This window comes from Triturus cristatus, chromosome 4_2 (genome assembly GCF_964204655.1).
Source record: "Triturus cristatus chromosome 4_2, aTriCri1.1, whole genome shotgun sequence".
In the NCBI taxonomy this organism is placed as follows: Eukaryota; Metazoa; Chordata; class Amphibia; order Caudata; family Salamandridae; genus Triturus; species Triturus cristatus.
Genome location: NC_140586.1, coordinates 250,191,280 through 250,217,139, shown reverse-complemented (window position 1 = coordinate 250,217,139; position 25,860 = coordinate 250,191,280). Strand labels below are relative to the sequence as shown.

Here is a 25,860-nt window from a genome sequence, read left to right as displayed (position 1 = left end):
TAACATATATGTTTTTGTCCTGGGGTTTGGGATCCCTGAGTCCAATATTTGCCTGGGAACAGGGGGCCGAGCGCCCCCACCCAGTAAAGGCCCTTGGGCATGGGGTCCCCGTGGCTCCTTTTGGCGTGGGTAAGGGGCCACATGCCCCCTGCCATTTACATATATTGTTTGGCTCTGGGAAATGTAGTTCCCAGGCCCCGAAGTGGCTTGGGGCAGGAGGCCATGCGCCACCCTCCCCTTTAAGAAAAAATGCTTCGGAGATTGGGCCACCTTGGCCCGAAAGCAAACCCTACACTGGCAAGTGAAGGGCCGTGCGTGGGGTAGGGTTGGCACATGTCAAGGGCCCTGTGTGGCTTGGTAAACTGGTGTAATGCTAGGCAGCGTAAGTCTCACTCTCAGATTTTCCAACACTGGTAGACCTTGAATTGCTTCAATATTGTACACCTTCCCACCAGAGATGCAACAAGGACAAAAATCTTTATTCATCCTCATTGTTTTCTCTTGCTAGGTGTACTGCATTCAGCAGCACACTTAGAAAGAGGAAAATGCCTCTGAGGATTGTTTTCGTGCAGGAAGATGCCCCTTCCTGCACAAAAACAATCCTGCCTACATCAGAGGCACCCATGCATCGTAGCGCACGGGTGCTTTGCGATGGCATAAGTCAGCACATTGCACGCCAGCACAAGGAAAGGACAGGAATGCGCCAGATAATGTTAAATATGGCGCATTTGTGCCCTCTTCCTTTCACGCATCGCAGCACAGCAAGGTGTCTTGCTGTCTTGCGTGAAAACCTTGATAAATCGGCCCCTTAGTCTGTATCAGTGGTAAATTCACTAGAATTCCTAAGTGCAGTTTTACAGTGAATCCGAAGGAAACTTTAGTGTACCCCTTAAGCTGACCCTCCCCAAAAACTTTTTTGAAAAACAATTGGTAAGTGGCACGTCGTAAAGCATATTGGGGGTGGATCATTGATAACAATTAAACAGAATGGTCTCCTTGGGGAAAAAGGAGTTTAGGGAATGACCGAAATTTATGTACGAGTAACGGCTTTACAATTGGTGTTTGTTGAGACTACATTTGATCCCAAGCATCAGTCAACACTAAAGGTGGGGGTAAAAGCAGACCTGTGTGAAAATTATGCAAACTAAAGTTAGAGTTCTCATAAATGCATGACATCGTGCAAAAAGGTTTCAAAATAATGTAGAATTTCAACTACTGACATTTTACAGTAGCTTAAACGAAAATTGAATGTGAATAAGAAAAGAAGGTGGGGCACATGGTAGGCCATAGAGAGAGCCCCCAACGGGCCCAGTTGGGGGCTCAGGGCTGGCTGCAAGCTTGACCTCCATTCCCAGCCATAGTGGCAGTGGCTGGCCAGGCAAAAGGCCAGTCCCGAAGGCTCTGGCGGTGATTGGTGGTTATCAAGTTAAATCCAGAAGCCTGCAAAAGGACAGCCTCTCTTTATCTGCCTGTAGCATGCTGCTTCCCATTTGACTGCTGAAGCGAGCCCAACTGAGAAGAAACATAGAAGTCCTCCTCTTCATCACAAGCAACGTGGTCATTGCGTAGATTAATAATGGCGGACCTATCTGGGTGGCTAGGCCTTCCTGGACAAACATGCGCAGGCAAGTCCCGGCTAGACCCTTCCTTTCTGCACTGTGACTTTCTTCCGCAGGGGGGGCTCCTGCCTGTACTAGAAATGGAAATGATTTACTTTTGGGGTTGTAGGCCTGGTTTTTAGGGAGTGCGCCTGAAGCTGATGCTTCCTTGTATCAAGCAGTTAATATCCTTCAAGACCCCATGATAACACAACCATACTAGAACCAGGGCTCCTCAAAATTCCAATCCTTCTAGTCAGGCCTGACATACATTTAATAGGGCAGTACCAAGATCTCTCAGCAAGGGTGCATCCTAAACTAGACAATGGTGGAATGCCATTATTAAGTGATTCCCTAGGAAACAATGTGCAGACAGAAAGAACATAATAGGACGTAAAAGATCAGTTAACAGGTGAATTTTTAGTTTTTTGACTTAATCAATTGTTTAAGAAATGAGTTCCAAATTGGACGCTTGAAAACATATGGGGCCAGTTACATTCTTGATGGACCATGTAAAGGCCTCCCTCTGCTTTCTTTATCTGCCTCTCCCTCTCTGTCACTTTGTTAGTTTGCGCTCTCTCATATTCACATCTTTCTTCCTCTCATACATCCATCTCTCACCCTCTGTCCCTCTATCACATTAGCTGTGCAGTAGTCTTGCATAGAAGTTGTGAGACAGTCCCAATAAAATTATAACATTTAAATTGAGAAATAATGGTCTTTAAATCCTCTTCTCCTAGAGGCAGACAGGCACCTGACTCCCAAGCCAATCCTGGTGCTGCTCTCATGCAGCATGAGAGCAGCCCTCATGCAGCATGAGAGCAGCCCTAGAAATGGAGGGAGTGTCTCACAAGAGCACTGGAGGTCTTTGCTTTCTCTAAACCAACTGTTTTAAGACAGCTGAGTTAGAGAGGTTTAAAATGTGCATGTCTGGCTGGCTGTTGCAAGATGGCCGTCCAAAGAGACATGCCCATTTTAAACTCAAGAGCACAATGCTCCCTGCTGCCACTCAGCAGCAATGGCCTTGCCCCGTCCTGATGCTCAGTTCGGTACGGGCTGGTTGCTGAAAAATAAAATGGTAATAAATAAACTTTATTGCCATTTTTCAGCTCTGACATGGGGCTTTTGTTTGTGGGGCGACACTCCTCCATTCAAATGGAGGAGATACCCCTGAGTAGAAGGTGTTTCTCGACAAGGAAACGTGTTTTGCTGATGGAGAAAACCTAGAGTCAACAGAGTGCACATACACTTTTCTGCAGTTATCCTTATGCAGAATTTTCCACTTCTTGGAAATTCTGCATGTCCTAATTTTGTACATGGGGGTACTCTTGGAACTTGAAGACAGTGTATTCTTCCAAAAATACTCCCAGGATTATTTGCAGAGCACAGAAAATTTGAAAATTTACTCCAGACATTGAAGTAATCCAACAGGACTAAATTACAATGTGCTGCCTAGCGCCAACTCTGACACCCTTGCACCATGGTGCAAGTATGCCTGTGTTTTAAGCATTATTGTTTTTGTGCAGGAAGGGACACCTTCCTGCACAAAAACAATTCTGTGTGGCATTTTCCACTTTCTATGTGTGCTGCAGAATGCAGCATACATAAAAAGAAGAAGTGACGAGGAGAATTAAATATATTTCTCTTTGTTACGCCTCACCTGAGGAGGCCTAGCCTTCTGACGCATTCCTAGGTGTACCACTAATGGTGAATTTGGGAATGCACCAAAATCAGTGGGTGGATGCTTGGGAATACCCACGCTCCATCCATGGAACGCTAACCTGGTGCAGAGTAACGCAACGCAGCGATTTGCGCTGCATTGCGTTACCCTGGATTTTTCAAGCCACTTGCATAGCTTGATAAATCTAACTTAGTAGTTGCACAGCAAGAGCTTCGCAAAACCCACATAAATATGCCCCAAAGTGACTTTCCCAAGAACAGTGTAGTCAAATGCCGAAGACAGGATTACAGGTCTTGTTGGAACTAGCTCGTTGAAGACCTTGTAAATTTATCTTTGCAGCCCTCAGGAATAGAATGTAGAGTTAACAGGTAGGCTCCTGGAAACAGCAACGATCTTGATAGAGACAAAAAAACAAGCATTGGCATAGCCAATAGGTCTCGCTTTTGGGACCTTATAAGTGTTTAGCTATGCAACAGTTGCATAACTAAATACTTATAAGGTCCCAAAAGCGAGACCTATTGGCTATGCAAAGCGGCCATGCGGCCGCGAAAGTGGAAGTGATCGCAATCGCAATCACGATCAAACATCGAAGCGGCCGTACGACCGCGAAAGTGAAAGTAATTGCGGTAAAGCACGGCGCGCGCTCCCGCGCACATGCACTGTAGCTCTAGGCTGGCCTGGTAGCACTTTTTGGAGCCCTCTCAATAAGTCTCGCCAGACCAGCGCATGCGCTGGGTCAGGCGAGACCTAATGACACATTTTAAAGAATGCTTTCTTGGAGAGCCCATTTCCCTTTAAAACATCATGAGAAGACATATCCCAAACGTACATTTCCTTTGCTTATCTACAACCCTGAGTGAAGATTGGTTGAGCTCCCGTTCTTGGGTGTGCCTGCTGTCTTTACTTCAAGAATAATGCTGCAGTACACTTAAATTTAAAGACACAGGGGCACATTTATAAAAGAAATCATGCAGTGCAGCAAGCCACCTTGCTGACCTGCGCTGTGTGATAGGGAAAGGGCAGGAATGCACTGTATTTAACATTATACAGCATATTCCTGCCTCTTCCCTGCCCTTGCGCACAATGCGCTGCCTAGTGCCAAGGCAGGCATCCTTGCACCATGGTGCCAGGGTGTCTGCAATGTAAGCAGGGTTGTTTTTGTGCAGGAAGGGACACCTTCCTGCACAAAAACAATCATCTGGGGCATTTTCCTCTTTCTATGTGAGCTGCAGAATGCAATGTAAGCAGGGTTGTTTTTGTGCAGGAAGGGACACTTTCCTGCACAAAAACAATCATCTGGGGCATTTTCCTCTTTCTATGTGTGCTTCTGCAGCACACATAGAAAGAGGAAGTAACAAGGAGAAACAAGAGATGTCTCCTCATTACTCCTAACCTAGGCAGGCATAGCATTTTGATGCATTCCCAAGTCTACCAGTAAAGGTAAATCTGGGAATGCACCAAAATCATGGTTGGAGCGTGGGAACACCCATGCTCCACCCATGAAACGTCTCCCTGGGGCAGAGTAATGTTATACAAGGTAGCGATTTGCGCTGCGTTTCGTTACTCTAGATTTCTCAAGCCATACAAGGCCGCTCAAGGTGGCCTTGCATGGCTTGATAAACCTTAGAAGTTGCATTGTCCTTACGCCCCAATGTGTAGCGTAAGGGCGACGCAACTGCTTGGTATATATGCCCCAAGGTTTATAAGAACCTCTGCACGTTGAATGAGTGAGTGCTAGAGTGAGTGGATGTAAGTGCACAGGGAATACATGAATGAGCATGTGCTAGTAAGGATGAGCATAGAAGAGAGTGAGGACGAGAGAGAGTAAGTGTAGTTTAGGTAAATTCAGGGTGGGCGAGTGTAAGAGTAACTGAGTGAGCGCAAACGAGGCTGGGTATAAAATCAGCTGACTACAAGAGAGCGTGAGGAAAAAATTGGGTGAGTGCAAGAGAGGATGAGTATGAGAGAGAGAGAGAGAGAGAGAGACAGCGAATGATGGTGAATGTAAGAGAGGACGAGTGACCAGAAAGTATGAAAACCCTGCACCCGACATAGATAAGCTATCAAAAAATATAATTCCTAGTTCATTGTGGGTGCTTCTACATTAAAAGGGCACAACAGCGACAGCTCTCAGGACACCTTGAAATTGTAAAAGGTGACTGGGTAACTCTTTGCACGCGCTTCATTGCAAAACCCAGATAAGACCTGCTCTGAAGCTTTGGCATCCTCATCTCCTGTTTTACCTCAGCTTCTGGGTGCCCTCTATATTCTTCCTGTATGGGCTTCTTCTCTTGGACATCCTTCTTCTGGAACAGGTAGAGGTATGGCGCAGCGGCCACGGCAACTGACTCCGGTGTCGGGGGGACTCACGGTTCGATCCCTGGTGCTGGCGGCAGATCAGCCCAGCACCATGTGACTCTGGACAATAACTCGCTTCATCTTCCCGGCGGCCCCCAGCCCCTTGACACCCTCGGGTAATTGTTCGCGCTTTACAAAGGCTGGACATTTTACATTTACATTCTGCAACTCGTCTATGCCCACACAATGCATCCTCTGCTGACATCACCACATATTACATGCAAAGTCAGGTCGTTGGGCATGTAGTGAGGAGTCATACATGCCTTGCATCATCTTGATGGCACCTTGTGTTGGCATTGGGATGCTAGGCAGCTCCGGTCCATAGTTATGGGTAGCGTGTGGCCCTTCATCCCACTCTCGGCGGGGGGGGGGGGGGCAGGACATGAACAGAATGATCACTCTCAAGACTATTCCACAAGGACTAACCATAGTTCTGACCACTGAGACCTGTATGTATGATGTTCTTTGAGACATACGGAAAAACTATTTCAATATTCTTATTTAGAGACGCTTATGAGTCTAGAATGAAGCAAATATAGGAACTGCTCCTGATAATCACTTCCAGTCTCTTGTTTGAGAAGAAAAAAAAACATGTTTGACATATTTTTTGCGGCAGGTGGTCAACTTTGAGTTTCACTTTATTTTGTTTAAATTGCCTTTTCTTCCAGACAGGAACCAGCAATGTCTGAGAATTATTGAGGTTGAGTTAACTGGAGGTAGCCTTTGTGCGCTAGTAGTACATGTTTGTTTATGTTGGGTGCAGCTTTTCGCTTGATCCCTGTGGCTGCTTTAAACATTTGCCTCTTATCAGCATGCTTATGAAACCCTGTGCCAGGCTTCACAGCTGGTCCTGCAGGAGCCTGGCATGCATATTAATCTGCAGTGGCACGAGGTGTGAGGCCCTTCTATTGATCATGGGGTAGTCAGAGGCTGCTGAGCTTTGTCTGTGATGGGTACTGTCTTTTACGACTGCTATCAAAGGTTACTCCAGGAGGTGGGAGAGGGTCTGGAACTCAGATTCTTTATGGCACAATGACGTACACTCAATGCCTCAATGTCCAGTCAGAACTACACCTTTGAAAAAGAACAGAGCTCTCATACACAACTTGCCTGTCAATATGGAGGCAATGCCTTTCAGTGGTAATGTTTTATTTATTGAATATATTTGTATGGTAGAGATCAATCCAGGTGGGCAATGGAGAGCTTTACAATGAACAGGAAAGATGACGAATTGCGCGGGGTATACGATAGTACCAATTTGATTAATGTCAGCAGAAAGGGGGGGTTCATAAAGTAATTAGATACAGACACTTAGCATAGATGTTAAGATAGAGTAGAGGTGGTCATGGGGGTCACTGATAGGTTCTGGCTCTCATTCAGAAGGTTCTCAAACCTAAGGCAATCATGCATACAATTTAAATTGCCATGTCTTCAATTTGTTCAGTTTGGGATATTTAGGGATATTATTCCAAATATTAAATGCTGGAAAAGAGAAGTCTTGGTTCAGAGTTTTAATTTTTTTTACTTGTGGGATCTCCAGCATAATCCCAGATTTAATCCTGGTGTTTTCATGTCCTTCAGTGAGCAGCAGTTTGTCTTTTAGGTATGGAGGTCTTCTCAAATGAAAATGAAGCGCTTTATAGGTTAAGCATGCAATCTTGAAATCGATTTTCACCTCCGGGACGAGCCAGTAGAGATCTCTCAGCATGGGGAAGATGTGATCTGACTTCTTGGCTTCTCTGACAAGGTGGGGAGCTGTGTGCATGGTGGATGTTAGAAGAGTGAGTGTGTTGTTTAGGCAATTCTAGAAAGGTATTACACTCATCAGCATATGTGAGGACCTGTGCTTTGATGCTGGATCTGAAGTCTTCAGGTGGGGTGGATGGGTTCAGTTCCCTTAGAAGAAGGAGCTGAAACAGGACATTTGGGGCTTGTTCAGATGTATGTGCTATCATGGTACTGTTCTGATCCAGAGTGAAGCCCAGAGATTTTGCTGCAGTTGGTGTATAACTCAGGGCATTAAAATTTGAGAGTCAGGTTTGAATAAGAGGTAGACTGGTGAGTACACAAGAAGAAACATTTTGGTTTTAGAAGGGTCAGGTCTGAGAGAAAAAGCATTCACCCACATCAAGTGGTATCATTAAAGCTAGGTATTGCTGCAGGAATTAAAGGTGTGGTCAAATATTTGTAAATACCAGTAGTAACATAGTTACCAACATTGAATTACATAGGTTTTGGGCGGCTTGCCCCACAGGGCATGTATGCCCTTTTTAGAATTTCACTATAATGTCAGTCAAACCAACCAATTTAAAGCATGGGTGACCTAGAAACCATTCCGAATTTCTTACAGACTATATATATAGTTACGGAAAATGTGGTGCCATTGCTTCAGGTGACAGCTGGGCTTCTCAGCCTCTCTCTTTCCTGCCTCCCATTTCCAACAGAACTTGTTTGTATGCCATGAAGTCACTGTTGTGCACTAGCTAACGCTGTGGCTTCTTTGTATCTGGTAGCTCTGGCCATTGCCTCAGTTGACTCTTCTGGTTTTGGTCTGCATACCACAAGTCCCTTGTCTATTTAGAAATGCCAATAACCCCCTCACTGGGCACACTACAAACTGTACATGCATATCATTACTCACATACATCTCAATAAAGTTTGCCAAACACGTGTCTTGTTTCTTGTGGTAGGTGTTGGCCGCTGTTTATTCTGTTAACATGTATGAAATACATGCATCATACTTTTATATGCATTACCGAACTCCGGTCATAAATCAGTACAACAAGGCCATCAATCAATGTGATGGGGGTCATAAATCACTTTTGACAAGCTCATAAATCATAAACGTGACAGGTCATTAATCAGTCCATTTACCAGGCCATCCATCATTTTTGCCAGGCTGGTAAATCCTGTGACAGGTCATAACTCACAACGGCTGACAAGTCATAAATCATTTCTAACACATCACAATCACCTTCTGTTATCTGTTTGCCATCCTTGTGCCCCCTCTTCGTTTGTTCAGGCCATCATACACGCCGTTTTATGTTTTATGGTGTGCCTCCTTAACCAATAAATGTACCCCTTCTTCACTGTTTTGCCTTCCGTCCAGCACTGCAACAATACTGCTCCTTGGTGTGGTGTGGGTGGGTGGGTTTCAAACATCCACCTGCATGCTGCCCCAGGTTTCCAAAGTAAATTGTGATGAAGCAGCAGTGTGCTTATAATCTTCCAATGTCTCCTTCCAGCATGCGGAAGCATCCCCTATTGGGGAGTTTAAAACATCACCCGACCAGCCGCTGGCCAGGTATTTTTGCGCCACATTTGGTGTGCAATCTTGACTTGGGTTAGGGATCGGAGAGACCCCCCACTTTGCTGTTGGGCGCGATGTTGCTGCCAAAACCAGATTTTCCAGGTCCCCGGCGGTCGTTATGGCGCCAGCCTGCAAGGCCCCCTTCAGGGCGGCCTCTGCTAAGTTGTATGAAGGCACAACCCATGCTTTTACCCCGCATGCCATTACAACGAAATTCTTTACCCCGATTTGCTGTCGGGGGTGCGCTGGAGTTTGGAATAGTATAATTTACTATTCCAACTCCAGTCTGTGCAACAGTAGGGAAGGTGTTGGATTTAAATCCAACACCTTATACCCCCTACAGCAAGACATTTTCGTGGTAAAAGCATGCGTTGTAATGCATGCGTTGTAATGCATGCGTTGTAATGGTTGTTTCCCCCTCTGCTGGGACAATAGAAATAGAAAAAGAAATGGATCTTGTGGCACACATTTGTGCCAACAGATAAGGAAGGGGCAGTACTGGACTCTTGCTGCCTGGAGTTGATTTCTTGAGAAGTTTATCTCCAGTGAGGATTTCAAATATGTCAATATGAAGAGCTGAGAATGAGGACAGAGCAGTAGCAAAACTAATAAAACACAAGCAAGCCAGCCATCTGCCGAGACAATATTTACACACATGCCTTGCAACACCAGAGCGGATATGGCTCCCTGACAACGCTTCGCTTATTTCCTGTGATGTTACTTTTTACAAATTTTAATGCACATCATAATATTTACAAGTGCACATTATGTGGTTATTAAGAACTTCTGGGTCTGGTAGGGAAAACTGCTGTCTTCAAATGTCACTGCGTTTCCGGACGTGGTATAAACCAGAGATCTTTGCACTGTTAGGGACAGGGGGATGCGGAAAAGTTACGGGTAATGTGGAGGGAGGCAGCATATGTAGGCCTCGATCAGCAGTGTGGTGGAGGGGCGTGAGGCATTTACCGGGCCTGTCAAACATCGACACACCGGGTATGGTATTCAATGAGTCCAGTAAATACCTCCTATTCTGAGTTGAAACTCAAAAATGGGGCATAACATATGGGATTCGGTGCCTACCGTATGAATTCTGCATGTCCCAGTAGCAGTAGCATTGCATTCTTGGAAACACCATCCCAGCCCGGGTTTCTACAGGGGTGGTAAAAAATAGAAAACCCAGAATATAGAGGTAGAAATAAAAGGAATTACAAATATGAAGGGAGTACAGGGGCACTGGTGTTTCTCTGTAAATTCTCTATGTACAATCCGCAGAGTCTTTTCGTGTTTTAGATCCTATGCGCGTTTTTGTCATGTGTTGATGTGATGGTAGGAGGGCATTCATGAATAAGATACAATGCCATTTTTATGGATAACCTATGAGAACCATTGGTAGTGCCACATTTGTAAGCTTGAGTTGCGTCTGATCACCACATTTTGGGAACAAGCATTTGCAATGCAATAGGTCTCGCATTTTTAAGAGTTTGAGCTATTGGCATTGTAAAATTACAATGCCTTTTATTTATGTTTTGGTTTTAAAACAAATAAAAGGCATTGTCATTTACAATTTCAGTAGCATAAACTCGCATAAAAGCAGTGTGTGGAGTGCAGCAGTGTGCGGCGTGCAGCAGTGTGTGGTGTGCAGCAGTGTGTGGCGTACAGCAGTGTGCGGCGTGCAGCAGTGTGCGGCGTGCAGCAGTGTGCGGCGTGGGGCAGTGTGTGGCGTGCAGCAGTGTTTCGTGTAGCAGTGTGAGGCATGCAGCACTGTGTGGCGTGCAGTGGCGTGCAGCAGTGTGCGGCGTGCAGCAGTGTGCGGCATGCAGCAGTGTGCGGCATGCAGCAGTGTGCTGCGTGCAGCAGTGTCGTGCAGCATGCAGCAGTGAGAAATGTAGCAGTGTGTGGCGTGCAGCAGTGTGTGGCATGCAGCATTGTGTGCCGTGCAGCAGTGTGTGGCGTGCAGCAGTGTGTGGCATGCAGCAGTGTGCGGCGTGCAGCAGTGTGCAGCATGCAGCAGTGCCGTGCAGCATGCAGCAGTGAGTAATGCAGCAGTGTGCAGCAGTGTTTGGCATGTAGCAGTGTACGGCGTGCAGCAGTGTGTGCCGTGCAGAAGTGTGTGGCATGCAGCAGTGTTTCGTGTAGCATTGTGCGGCGTGCAGCAGTGTGTGGTGTGCAGCAGTGTGTGGCGTGCAGTAGTGTGCGGCGTGCAGCAGTGTGTGGCGTGCAGCAGTGTGTGGCGTGCAGCAGTGTGTGGTGTGCAGCGGCATGCAGCAGTGTGTGGTGTGCAGCAGTGTGTGGCGCGCAGCAGTGTGTGGTGTGTAGCAGTGTGCAGCGTGCAGCAGTGTGCTGCGTGCAGCCATGTGCGGCGTGCAGCAGTGTGTGGCGTGCAGAATGTGAGGCGTGCAGCAGTGTTTCGTGTAGCAGTGTGAGGCATGCAGCAGTGTGCGGCATGCAGCAGTGTGCGGCATGAAGCAGTGTGTAATGAAGCAGTGTGCGCAGCAATGTGTGGCGTGCGGTAGTGTGCGGCGTGCAGCAGTGTGCGGCATGCAGCAGTGTGTGGCGTGCAGCAGTGTGTGGCGTGCAGCAGTGTGAGGCGTGCAGCGGTGTGAGGCGTGCAGCAGTGTGAGGCGTGCAGCAGTGTGCGGCGTGCAGCAGTGTGTGACGTGCAGTGTGGTGTGCAGCAGTGTGCGGCATGCAGCAGTGTGTGGCGTGCAGCAGTGTTTCGTGTAGCAGTGTGAGGCATGCAGAACTGTGTGGCGTGCAGAACTGTGGCGTGCAGCAGTGTGCGGCGTGCAGCAGTGTAGTTCAGCATGCAGCAGTGAGTAATGCAGCAGTGTGCAGCAGTGTGTGGCATGCAGCAGTGTGCGGCGTGCAGCAGTGTGTGGCGTGCAGCAGTGTTTCGTGTAGCATTGTGCGGCGTGCAGCATTGTGCGGCGTCCAGCAGTGAGTGGCGTGCAGCAGTGTGTGGCGTGCAGCAGCGTGTGGCGTGCAGCAGTGTTTCGTGTAGCAGTGTGTGGCGTGCAGCAGTGTGCGGCATGCAGCAGTGTGCGGCGTGCAGCAGTGTGCGGCATGCAGCAGTGTGCGGCGTGCAGCAGTGTGTGGCGTGCAGCAGTGTGGCGTGCAGCGGCATGCAGCAGTGTGTGACGTGCAGCAGTGTGTGGCGTGCAGCAGTGTGCGGCGTGCAGCAGTGTGCGGCGTGCAGCAGTGTGCGGCGTGCAGCAGTGAGGCGTGCAGCAGTGTGAGGCGTGCAGCAGTGTGAGGCGTGCAGCAGTGTGAGGTGTGCAGCAGTGTGAGGCGTGCAGCAGTGTTTCGTGTAGCAGTGTGCGGCATGCAGCAGTGTGCGGTGTGCAGCAGTGTCTAATGCAGCAGTGTGTAATGCAGCAGTGTGTAATGCAGCAGTGTGCGCCTGTTGGAGGGGCGTTCTCCGGGGGGCCTCGGAATACGTTCCTGACCACCCTTTGACCCACCTCTCCCAGAGTTAGGCCGAGCAATGGCGGGGAGGCCCTTCCTGGAAGGGTCTCGTTCCTAGGATCGTACACGCTAAGCTTACACTATTTGACAGAGGGACACCACACAGTAGTTCTTAGTAAGACAGTATACTTTATCGATAGTTTCAGGGGATCTTTATGATCCGAGATGCAGCTGTTGAATCAATGCCACAAGCGGTGGCGGTTTCGTGATGGGGGTATTGGGGTAGCGGGACAGTCTTTAAGCTCAGTGTCTCTGCGGAGTATCCTTCGCACAGCTCTCAATCCTCGAGCTGGGGGATTTGGGTTCCCTCGGCAATCTCCGCCGATTCTCCTGGATGGGAGCGCCGCGAGTCTATCAGCAGGCACAGGTGGTTTCAGATTCTCGGGAGCCGCGACGGCGTCAGCAGAGCTCAGATGGTTCAGAGTTCGGGGAGCCGCGACAGCGTCAGCAGGGCTCAGATGGTTCAGAGTTCGGGGAGCCGTGACAGCGTCAGCAGGGCTCAGATGGTTTCAGAGTTCGGGGAGCCGTGACAGCGTCAGCAGGGCTCAGATGGTTCAGAGTTCGGGGAGCCACGACAGCGTCAGCAGGGCTCAGATGGTTCAGAGTTCGGGGAGCCGCGACAGCGTCAGCAGGGCTCAGATGGTTTCAGAGTTCGGGGAGCCGCGACAGCGTCAGCAGGGCTCAGGTGGTTTCAGAGTTCGGGGAGCCGCGACAGCTTCAGCAGGGCTCAGGTGGTTTCAGAGTTCGGGGAGCCGCGACAGCGTCAGCAGGGCTCAGATGGTTTCGTGGGTCAGGTAGCGTCCTTGGGTTCAGAGATCGGTCGAGCCGCGACCAGGTCAGCAGGGCTCTTGTAGGTCCAGGTCTTCTCTACCTCCTGTCCCTTCAGCACCCCTTGTTATACTTCCCCACCTCTTTGAAGTCCGGAGTCCTCGCAGAGAGGGGTCTTGGTGCCTGGGGGCGGTGTGTCGGGATTTCCTGCCGCTCGGCCCTTTGATCTGTGCAGGTTGGTCTGGGAGGGACTCCAGACGCCCAGCATGCTAGGCGCCCGCTCACCGGGGGCCTGGTGGCCGATCGAAACCCTCCTTGGGGAGGGGATCAGAGGTGTGACAGAGACGGCGTCTCCCGGTCTTGCTTGGGGGTTTCTCTCTCCCTCGGCCGGGCATGCGTGGTAGTGTCTTGGTTTTTGCTGGGGCCCCGGCCGGCAATTGGGTTTGTTGGGCCATGGTGGCCGGAAGTCTGTGATACCGGGGATCAGGTGTGGTTGCAGGGTTGCTTACTGGTCGGGAGGGTCCACGCCACAAGGCCGGTCTCACAGCGCCGTGCGGTAGTGTGCGGCATGCGGTAGTGTGTGGTGTGCAGCAGTGTGCGGCGTGCAGCAGTGGGTGGCGTGCAGCAGTGTGTGGCGTGCAGCAGTGTGCGGCGTGCAGCAGTGTGTGGCGTGCAGCAGTGTTTCGTGTAGCAGTGTGAGGCATGCAGCACTGTGTGGCGCGCAGCGGCGTGCAGCAGTGTGTGGCGTGCAGTAGTGTGCGGCGTGCAGCAGTGTGCTGCGTGCAGCAGTGTCGTGCAGCATGCAGCAGTGAGTAATGCAGCAGTGTGCAGCAGTGTGTGGCATGCAGCAGTGTGCGGCGTGCAGCAGTGTGTTGCGTGCAGCAGGGTTTCGTGTAGCAGTGTGCGGCGTGCAGCAGTGTGCGGCGTGCAGCAGTGTGCGGCGTGCAGCAGTGTGCGGCGTGCAGCAGTGTGCGGCGTGCAGCAGTGTGTGGCGTGCAGCAGTGTGTGGCGTGCAGCAGTGTGTGGCATGCAGCGGCATGCAGCAGTGTGTGGCATGCAGCAGTGTGTGGCGTGCAGCAGTGTGTGGCGTGCAGCAGTGTGTGGCATGCAGCAGTGTTTCGTGTAGCAGTGTGCGGCGTGCAGCAGTGTGCGGCATGCAGCAGTGTGTGGCATGCAGCAGTGTGTGGCGTGCAGCAGTGTGTGGCATGCAGCGGCATGCAGCAGTGTGTGGCGTGCAGCAGTGTGCGGCGTGCAGCAGTGTGAGGCATGCAGCAGTGTGATGCGTGCAGCAGTGTGTGGCGTGCAGCAGTGTGTGGCGTGCAGCAGTGTTTCGTGTAGCATTGTGCGGCGTGCAGCAGTGTTTGGTGTGCAGCAGTGTGTGGCATGCAGCAGTGTGTAGCATGCAGCAGTGTGTAGCATGCAGCAGTGTGCGGCATGCAGCATTGTGTGGCATGCAGCAGTGTGTGGCATGCAGCAGTGTTTCGTGTAGCAGTGTGAGGCATGCAGCACTGTGTGGCGTGCAGTGGCGTGCAGCAGTGTGCGGCGTGCAGCAGTATGCGGCATGCAGCAATGAGCTGCGTGCAGCAGCGTGCTGCGTGCAGCAGTGTCGTGCAGCATGCATGTGAGACCAGCCTCGTGGCATGAGCCCTCCCGACCAGCAAGCCACCCTGCAACCGCACCGATCCCCGATGTCACAGACTTCCGGCCACCATGGCCCAACATCCCGATGGCCGGCCAGACCCCAACCGCATGCCCGGCCGAGGGAGAGAGAAACCCCCCCAAGCCAGACCGGGAGGCGCCGTCCCTGTCACACCTCTGGTCTCTTCCCCAAGGAAGGTTTCGATCGGCCACCAGGCCCCCGGTGAGCGGGCGCCTCGCCTGCTGGGTGTCTGGAGTCCCTTCCAGACCCACCTGAGCAGATCAAAGGGCCGAGCGACAGGAAGTCCCGACACACCGCCCCCAGGCACCAAGACCCCTCTCGGCGAGGACTCCGGACTTCAAGAGGAGGGCGAGTATAACAAGGGGTGCTGAAGGGACGGGAGACAGAGAAGACCTGGACTGACGAGAGCCTGCTGACCTGGTCGCGGCTCGATCGCTCCCCGAACCGAAGAAAGCTACCCGAACTCAGAACCATCTGAGCCCTGCTGACGCTGTCGCGGCTCCCCGAACTCTGAACCATCTGAGTCCTGCTGACGCTGTCGCGGCTCCCCGGACTCTGAACCATCTGAGCCCTGGATGCAAAGACTGTCCCGCTACCCCCTTACCCCCATCACGAGGTCGCCGCTGCTTGTGGCACTGATTCCGTACCTGCATTTCGGATCATAAAGATCCTTTACGTCTACGATAAAATATACTGTCTTACGAAGAACTACTGTGTAGTGTCCCTCTGTCAGAGAGTGCAAGCGCAGTGTGTGCGATCCTAGGTACGAGACCCTTCCAGGTAGGGCCTCCCCGCCCTTGCTCGGCCTAACTCTGGGAGAGGTGGGTCAACGGGTGGTCAGGAACGTATTCCGAAGCCCCCCGGAGAACGCCTTCCAACAATGCAGCAGTGAGTAATGCAGCAGTGTGCAGCAGTGTGTGGCGTGCAGCAGTGTGCAGCATGCAGCAGTGTGTGGCATGCAGCAGTGTGTGGCGTGCAGCAGTGTTTCGTGTAGCATTGTGCGGCGTGCAGCAGTGTGTGGCGTGCAGCAGTGTGTGGCGTGCAGCAGTGTGTGGCGTGCAGCAGTATTTCGTGTAGCAGTGTGCGGTGTGCAGCAGTGTGCTGCGTGCAGCAGTGTGTGGCATGCAGCAGTGTGTGGCGTGCAGCGGCATGCAGCAGTGTGGCGTGCAGCAGTGTGTGGCGTGTAGCAGTGTGTGGCATGCAGCAGTGTGCGGCGTGCAGCAGTGTGCGGCATGCAGCAGTGTGAGGCGTGCAGCAGTGTGCGGCATGCAGCAGTGTGAGACATGCAGCAGTGTGAGGCGTGCAGCAGTGTGAGGCATGCAGCAGTGTGCGGCGTGCAGCAGTGTTTCGTGTAGCAGTGTGAGGCGTGCAGCAGTGTGTGGCGTGCAGCAGTGTTTTGTGTAGCAGTGTGAGGCATGCAGCACTGTGTGGAGTGCAGCGGCGTGCAGCAGTGTGCGGCGTGCAGCAGTGTGCGGTGTGAAGCAGTGTGCGGCGTGCAGCAGTGTGCTGCGTGCAGCAGTGTCGTGCAGCATGCAGCAGTGAGTAATGCAGCAGTGTGCAGCAGTGTGTGGCGTGCAGCAGTGTGCGGTGTGCAGCTGTGTGTGCCGTGCAGCAGTGTGTGGCCTGCAGCAATGTGTGACATGCAGCAGTGTGTGGCGTGCAGCAGTGTGCGGCATGAAGCAGTGTGTAATGCAGCAGTGTGCGCAGCAGTGTGTGGCGTGCGGTAGTGTGCGGCGTGCAGCAGTGTGTGGCGTGCAGCAGTGTGCTGCATGCAGCAGTGTGCTGCGTGCAGCATGCAGCAGTGAGTAATGCAGCAGTGTGCAGCAGTGTGTGGCGTGCAGCAGTGTGTGGCATGCAGCAGTGTTTTGTGTAGCATTGTGCGGCGTGCAGCAGTGTGTGGCGTGCAGCAGTGTGCGGCGTGCAGCAGTGTGTGACGTGCAGCAGTGGGTGGCGTGCAGCAGTGTGCGGCGTGCAGCAGTGTGCGGCGTGCATCGGCATGCAGCAGTGTGTGGCGTGCAGCAGTGTGCGGCGTGCAGCAGTGTGAGGCGTTCAGGAGTGTGAGGCGTGCAGCAGTGTGTGGCGTGCAGCAGTGTGAGGCGTGCAGCAGTGTGTAATGCAGCAGTGGGTAATGCAGCAGTGTGCGCAGCAGTGTGTGGTGTGCGGCAGTGTGCGGCGTGCAGCTGTGTGCGGCGTGCAGCAGTGTGCGGCGTGCAGCAGTGTGTGGCGTGGTTTGTAAACAACAAGAAAAGCGGACATCAAAGGAAGGGTGGGAGGGAACGAGCATATGGGGTGTGAGTTATAACGAAAGTTAATTGTTGTAAGAGGGGATGCAGGAAGTGAGGCCGAGCGCGCGCTGGCGAAAGCAGTCTGCTGCTTTCAAGTCCGATGCCAGATGCCAGCTTCGCGCTTGAATGCCTCACATGCACTGGCCATAAACCGCATTCCTTAGGTCTTGTGCCCCTTACTAAATCTCTCTGAATGCGTGAGTCGGCGCATGCGCAGGAAGTAGCTGGTGGCAAATGGAATGCGCGTGGTTGTGCGCGTAACCACCACCCGATCCGCCTGGGAAGCCTTTGGGAGCATTTTCTGAAGCCCCTACATAAGTCTCGCTGTGCAATCGCTTACGCGATAGCCAGGCGAGACCTAAAAAGGACAAAGATCCCAAGCTCTCAATATGTCCATTTTACGAGAAGCAAAATCATAGAGGAACAACTACACTAGGAAGAACTGAAACAGGCACTAAGGAAGGATTGCTGTTGTATTCACCTGTTCTGCAGTTTAATCTGTTTCACTGCGGGAGGTTTGCTCCTGTCTGTTTAGATCCTCTTTACTTAAATTGAAATGATCCAGTACATCTCAGAGAGCTCCTCTGCGGCTGTCACAGATTTGACCAATACACACAGATACACAAGTTGCACTCGGGCACTGTCCCCTACACGAAGTGATTTGATAGAAACAATTTTTGGTAATGACTAGGTCCTGATCTAAGTTTAATTACTTGGGCACAATCCTGCATAATTGCCAAATGTCTAGTTTTGCGAAGTGTGCCCAATTTTGTATGAATTTGGTCCACTGGTGACAGGTTTGCTCAGAAAAGTCAGACTAAAAGCCATTTTCTGTTCAAACCAGTCTCCTAAGGTAACTTGAGCAACTTTTCTATGTGAGATTTGGCATCTCTCACAACTACGTGTAATTTCACGGGATTCACACCAACACTCAGACCTATTTATGAACTCCGCTGAACTCGTTACCCTAATCCCATTCTCATTTTTGTTTCTGTTTAGGAAGAAATGTCAGCTTAAACGCCTCCTACCATGGCTTTGACATCTCTATCTATGCGTCTAAAGGATGCGTCTCCACCACTTGTGAGGGCGTGGAGCAGCTCAAGGACCTCTCCGTAAGTAACAGGGTTGGTAGTGGCAACTGAAGTGCCACTGATGTGTGGACTAGAGAGAGAAGAACATATTACAATTAATCAAGTCATTCCAATCATTGTACAGTGTCCCAGGCTTGGGGCTCAGACAGTGTCATAGTCAAAGGGATGGTATTTAGAAAGTCTAATGCAACAGTGACAGGCATCTTCTGGGGTCTGAGTAGCTTCTGTGTGTCTGGTACCCTCTGCCACTGCATCCATTGACTCTTCTGGTTTTGGTCTGCATAACACCAGTCCTCTGTCTATTTCACCTCCCTGAAATAGGAATGGCTCTTGCAATATGTATGTGTGCTAACAGATAAAGAGCTGGATTAGGATCCAAAAGCAGCCCTGGAAAAAATTCACACCATCCCAGCCTTTTTCTTCCCCATTCTCTCACTCTTTACATCCATCCATTTTCTGTCTTTATCCTTCTCTCTCTTCTCTGCTCTCTCCGGCCCCTTTTCCTCTTTCCTTCCACTCTTTTCATTCACCTTCTTTTCCGTCCTCTTCCTGCAATGACTCCCCACTGTGCCTGCTGCAATTAAGTGGCAGAGGTGCCAGAAGTAGCACTGGTGCTTCAAAAACCAGCCTCCAGACCAGTGCTTAGTTTGTAAAAATGAGTGCCGGTGCTATTAAAAGCAGTGCCCTCTTAAGGATTTTGAGGGCCAGGGAGAAATGCATTTTTGAGGCCCCTGTACAGAACAACTTAGAATTTTATTACACCTTTTCTGCTAATTCAAGATAAATTGTGCTCATCTTTAACAGGATCTCCCAAAAACAGGTAAAATATGCCTTTCCAAGGACCCCAGCAATCTTAAAAATGGCGCAGCATAGACAGACAAAGGTAGTGGTAGGCAGAAAAGGAGAGACGTATAGATAAGAAAATTGAATAACAGAGGTAAAATAGAGAGAAAGTTCACTTTCTCTGGGAGCCCCTTGGTTGGTGGGAGCCCTGGGCAATTGCCCACTTTGCTCATGCATTAAAACGCTCCTGATTTAAAGTTAGCATTCATAGTGTGCAGTCTTGAATCCATCTTGTGCATCTTTAATCCACTTCCAGACAGTGGTGGCTGCTAAGGTACGAGAGTGGTGAGGCGGGGGTTGAAAAAAAATCACTTACCTTGTTACGGCCACTGCCTCTCCACCGTCCTCTTCTCTTCGTCCTGACTCACGGAAGCAGGAAGCTCCCAGGCTCCCCTAAGCCAATCACAAGACTGCTGTCACAAGCATGACAGCAGCGTCTTGATTGGTCTGAGTGGCCTGTTTGGCTGCTCAGGCAGTGCCAAAGAGCCTAGGGACAGTTCTCCACCCGGCTATGCCACACAGCTAGGTGGAGAAATGCTAAGTGTGCATGATGGTTTGGCCGGCCCAAGATGGCCGGCCAAACCGTCATGTGCACTTAGTAGTGCCCATACCACTCCTCCTCCTGTGAACCAGCCCAGCCCCACCCCGACCTGACTCAGTGCAGAAAAATAAAAGGATAATAACAATGTGATATTATCCTTTTATTTTTCCTTGTTGCACTGCTCATTGACAACAGTGGGGTGATGCTCCTCCGTCTTAGCTGAGGAGCCGCCGGGAGGGGATGCTTCCTCTTGCTTAGTTCTTTGCAGGAGAGAGTGGCTCAGCTCTTAGATGTCAGGTGGACCCTGGAACCCAACATTCTAGTATGTATGAGCACAGGGAGCAAATGACAAATCTGACTGTGGCTGGCTGTCATGAGTCTTCTTCAACTTGAACAGCAGTCTTCTAAAGTCAGCAGGTCAACATAGGCTGCTGCAACTTAGTGTGATGAAGAGTGTTGCCAAACGATATTGATTTTGAATAGTGACCCACACCAATATTGACTCCAGATGACAACTACAGCATCACTGGTGTCTGGTTTTCAGACAGTATAAAGTCCATTGATGCTGCTGAGTTAGTCTGTTGTCTTAGTGATGGTTAGTATTTAGAGAGTAAAGTGTCTAGGAATGGTATCAGGTGAGTCTAGGGTCCCATTGATGCGTGGCACTGAGAGTGTTTAATGTCCAAAGGTGATATTGAGTCTGGTGCTCCAGTCATTGTTGGTATTGAGAGAGTACAATGTCCAAGGATGACATTGTGTGAGTATAGTACCCCATTGATGGTTGGTAACAATGTGCCAAGAGGATATTGAGTGGTTCCAGTATGGAGTGTATAAAGTCCATTGATAGGATTGAGTGAATCAAGTGTGACACCCAGGATAGTCCAGGGTGGTGTGACTTGCTTTGATCTCACTACATTTTCTTGCCCACAATGCAGTGTAAACCTCAAACATTGGCCAAAATCACACATGTTCCTCATGTTTCTTTGGGGAAAGTTCCAGAATCTGTGAGAATGCTCAACATTCCTACCACACAGTGTTCTCACACCTCTACTGCTAAAAATAGTTCCCTACTTGATATGTGGTGAAAGAAGCACCTCTTCTGCTGCCCTTGGGACTGACATTTTTTTATTTCCTGGTTGGCAAAGGGTTTGATGATTGGTGGGTAACTGCCCCTTATGCCTTACATGGAGAGCTGTGGAAACACTTTCGATGGCTTTGTAGAGTCATGCCATATGCAAAGGGGCTACTCCACCTACTGAAAGTCACTAGTTCCAGTGGGAAACTTGTTAGGGGTCTTAAGTAGCATGCTTTCCATTGGAACTTGTGAACTTAGGGGCAGATTTACAAGCCCCTTGCGTCACTTTTGTGTCACTTTTCCCATGTTAAATGTGAGGCAAACGTGGCGCAAGGGGCTTGTAAATCTGCCCCTTAGTATTTAAAATATGTAATGATATCTATAGTATGGTATGAGTATTTATATAGCTCTTAATATTCCTGATGCGGAGTTGAAGCACTTTGTGAATAGGCGTCACTCTACTCCATGGAAGCCAACTGTTAGTGATTTAGTCATACACAAGAGTCACAGTTTATCATGTTGTTTTCAATCAGTCATGCATTTTACAATATGCATCTGTGAGAAGATGGCTTAGTATATGTTTCTCATGTACTAATCCAGACAATCCTTATGGTGATTTTAGTGGTCTTAGACAACCTTAGAAAGCTCTTTAAGTGGTAGCTGTGGAGAGCAATCTTCAGGCTTAGTCCAGAAGGAGTGTAAAGCAGCTTGTTTTACCAGAACTTAATCTTATTGGTATAAATTGAGCGAAAAGGAACTACACAGTATATTTATAAAAATAGATATTTATTATAAGACACTCACTAACACATACAAATATCTCCTAACTGGAGATATACAGAATACTTTGCGAAGAAAACAGGTAAGCGACACGATATACACAGTGGTCACCTGGGGGGGACCAAACCATATACTAAAATAGTGCGTTGAGAACCACGACCCTAGTCAACACTATACCCAGAAGACGTAGAAGTGCTGAAGACCCAAGGTGTCACCCAAGGTAAGTAACCAGGAACCCTTACGGAGGCTGTGTGCAGAGTGGGAACACGACTGCGTGCTTTGTTCAAGTCAATGGTAAGTCGCGGTTGCAATTTTAAAGAAGAAGGACTCTTCCCAGTGGACCCTGAAAAGACCTTGTGGAAGACAGAAGGTTGGAGAACCACCCCACCCATGGATACCCTAGGAACCAGGATACCTACACCAGGGAACCTAGGTGCACAGGTGTGAAGTGACATCAGAAACCGCCTTCAAACTTAATGGAGGACTTCAGGAAGATGCCGCTGTTGACGAAGGTGAAAGTGTCCGGTGGAACCCAAAGGTGGATTCAGGAGGAGAAGTACCTGCAAGCAGAGGGGACAGAGTCTATACCACCCAGGAGGCACAGGAGACGAAGGCCCACCGATGTCGGGAGATGCAGGAGCGTTGACGATGACCCTGGAGCTGCAGCTGTGCGGACCAGGAGACGCTGTGGAAGACCAGGATCCGATCCTGAGCTGTCCCATGTCGTATGTCGAGAGTCTGAGGTGTTGGTGTCTGTTGGGAGCACCAATAAGCCTTGGCAACTACAAACGACATGGCAAGCAAAAAAGGTGCAACATTGGGACCAGCAAGGTCCAAGGGACTCACCAAGTGCAGGGAGTCAGAGCAGACTCCAAGCAAACAGGGGAGCCCACTGGATTCAAAGAAGTCCCTTGAAAGGACCTGTAGCTCTCTGGAGGCAAGAGTCGTCCAGCCTTAGCAACGGCCAGCCGATGCAGTGCATAGGGGCTCAATTCCGGAAGACTCGGTCTGAAGACACGGCAGGCCTCGAGGGAATTGCAGAACCGCCAACTGTGTTATTGAACCTGTTGGAGTCCATAGGAGCCCAGCATCAGCAAACTGATCAGCTAATTTGTGGTCCCTGCAGATGCAGAGGAATGACTCCTTCACTCCAAGGGAGATTCCTTCAGATGTCTTGGATGTCCACAGACCCTGTGAGAGACCTGTATAGAGCACGGACATGGTTGATGCAGCTGACTTGCAGGACGATGAGACTCGGAGCAGATGGAGTCTTCCCTGTTGCAGTCTCGGTTTCCCAAAGCAAAGTTCGATGCTGTCAGTCTGACTCGGTCAGCACAAGGTATTCAGAGTGTCCAGACGGTTGAAGATGACACAGAGTTGAATCTGAATCGAATCCCACTATAAATCTAGGGACCTACCCATATGTAATCCCTTAAGTACCCTAAGGAAAGGGTTTGGATGATTGAGAGGTCCCTCGCAGAGATGGGGCTGGACAGTGAGGAGGATACTCCCATGTCCTTTGTCCAGTTTTGCACCAGAACGGGAGCCAACAGCTCCCTGAACTGTTTTGAACTGGAGTATGCAAGGAGGGCACCAAGTGTGCCCTTGAAGCAGTCTCAGTGGCACTGGCAAGCACCCCCACCCTTCTCCAATAAACGAAACCCTGTATGGGAGGTGGTCACACCTCCCTGTGACAGGATATCTATGGTCCTGCCTTCCCCTGCTTGAGCTTGGCTCAGAAGCAGGAGGACAGAATCATGTCTTTGGTCAGCAGCAGCCCCAGCTCCCTGTACGATTCGGGAATACTGGTACCGGGAGCACTGAGGACCTCCCGGAGGAGATTTACAGTGCATGGAATCATACCTCCCACACCTGCTACGGTGTGAGGGTATGATTCCAACATGTTTGAAACCAAAAATGACAGGGTTCATTACAGCCAGATTAGAGATGGTCATTGCATAGTGACGCTTGGCCACTCTCTATATCATCATGGCTGAGGCACTTACAACCCGGGAAAATGGACTCCAAAGGTTGCAGGGGTGTCCCTCTCATGCAGGGGCACCCTTACACTTAGAACCGAGCATCCCTGCCTTCAGGATTGAAAAGGCCTGCGTTAGGGGTGACTTATAGGTTTTAAGTGAAGTAACCTTAGATATAGGAAAAACTATATCTGTTGCAAGTGGAGCTAGTACCAGCTTACACAGGCTGTAAAGCAGACCTGTAGTCTCAGTTTGTGTGGTCTTACAGGGGTGGCATAATACATGCTTCAGTCCATGGGGAACCCCTGGTGCACTTATGCCCTGGGTACCTCAGTACCATGCACTAGGGACTTACAAGGGTGACTAGTAGCCAATCTGGGATGTACCTAAGTACTTACTGTTGAACTTGGCCCTTTTTGCAGGGTCATCCCTGAACTTTTTGCCTTCCTCCTGTATTGTCTCTGACCTGTTTTTGTTAGTTTTATGACTCTGGGCACTTTACCACTGCTGATCAGTGCTAAAGTGCATATGCTCTCCCTATGGTAAATTGATGTATGGATTAGTGACTCCATGATTGACTTATTTGATTTACTTGTCAGACCCTAGTACAGTGCACCATGTGTGCCCAGAACTTGTAAATCAAATGGTGCTGGTGGGCTTGCAGCACTGGTTGTGCCACCCACAGAAGCAGCCTGTAAAGTGTGTCTCAGGCCTGCCACTGCAGAGCCTGTGTGCAGTCTCTAACTGCCATGTTCATTTTGGCAAGTGCACCCACTTGCCAGTCCCTAAACCTTCCCTTATCTTCATATCAGACAACCCTTAGGTAGGCCCAAGGGCAGGGTGCATTGTAAGTATAAGGTAGGACATGCCCTTGTTGTGTGTGGCATGTCCTAATAGTGAATTACAGCCATTTTCGTTTTTCACTATTGCAAGGCTCCCTGTTGCCTATAGGTCAGAATAGGCAGTTTGATTATTACATCCTATAATCCTAATTGACCCAGGGAACATGGTAGAAACTCAAGTTTAGTATGCCTGAACTCAGAATGATAAAATACATCCTTTAGTGAAGTTGGTTTTAACATTCTGTGTTCGAAAATACCACTTTTAGAAAGTAGGTATTTTCTTGCTTAACTGTCCAAGCCTGCCTCTGCTAGGTTGTGTATTGTGTGTCTGGAGTTTGAGTGATAGGGGCTGGGGGATTCCAGGAGACAGGGTGAGTCATCACAGGGCTGAATAAAGAGATCTGCATGTAAATGGGTGGGAGGAGCTGCACCTGGGACCTGAATAGGGCTGTGCCTTCCCTCCACAATGCTGGCTCCACCTCCTGTGGTGCGTCTGATGTCCCTGGCCTGCACTGTGAAAGGAAAGAAGGAGTCTTGTCAACAAAGTGCTCCAGGACTGACCAGAACTGGTTTGGACTGTCAGGCACTGATCAAGGGCGCCTACAGAGGATACAGTCGGAAGAAGACTACCATAACCAGAATCCCCGGCTGCACAAAGGAGGGGCCTAAGCGGGTAAATACGCGCGTCAAGAGCCAATCGAGGCGCGTAATTCTGGAATTTGGATTCACGTTGGTGCAGACGCCCAAATCAGAGCGAGGAAGACGCTGGTGCTAGCGTCCACGACATCGATGGGATCTGGTATTCAGCCGTGGTAATCCCGGAACTTCAACACGGAACGCTGAAGTAAGCGTCGCCGCGTTCTAAAACTTCAGGACTGGGGAGAGGTGCAGAGAGAACTGCTTCACAGCGGACTTCGAGACCGCCGCCGTGGTAATCCCGGAAATCCAACGCGGGACGCTGAAGTAAGCGTCACCGCGTTCAAAAACCTCAGGATTGTGGAGAGGTTCGAAGAACTGATTCACGAAACGGACTACGAAACCGCCGCCGTGGGAAGTACGGACGGATACAGGTATCACAGGAACCCGAGAGGGGCGGCCCCGTTCAGTACTGTATACTTAACTGCGAGACATTTGTATTACCGTAACTTTAATTATTATTTGGAAGCGGAAGCTCTGACTCTGAAGGGCTGCGAGAACGAGTGTTAGGTATTAGGGTTGCAAGACGTTTGGTTTGCCTTCGCTCACGTTAGTCTCGCCTTTGCTCACGTTAGTCTTGCCTTCGCTCACGCTAGTCTTGAAACTCTGAATCTCTACATGAAGATAATGCTGGAGGTTGCACTGGGGTAAGGCAGGCCATTGAGCAGGAACCAAGGAAACGCTCAGTAGTGCAAATTAAACTTGGGGAGGCAGACAGGGGAAAGAGAGGGAGACGAGACTGTTCTTTTTCCTAATTGGTATTGAAGGGGGATGATCCTCTCGTTGTTGGTTTGTCGATGGTTACACTGCAGGTGTAGCAGTATGTCTGAGGTGACACATCAGTCATATGCCAATAGTGAGACCTGAATGAGAGTAGGTTGATTTGTA

The 25,860-nt window shown here is 50.0% G+C and overlaps 1 protein-coding gene across 2 annotated transcripts in view; it reads left to right on the top strand.

The window, feature by feature from the left end:
• The window catches only part of GUCY2C (guanylate cyclase 2C), a 489,600-nt gene that overhangs the window by 5,757 nt on the left and 457,983 nt on the right, over positions 1–25,860 (top strand). For both annotated transcript variants that reach the window (XM_085601431.1, XM_085601430.1), the window contains exon 2: positions 18,125–18,237. In XM_085601431.1, the coding sequence (XP_085457557.1) occupies positions 18,125–18,237 (113 nt within the window). The remainder of the gene's footprint in view (positions 1–18,124; positions 18,238–25,860) is intronic.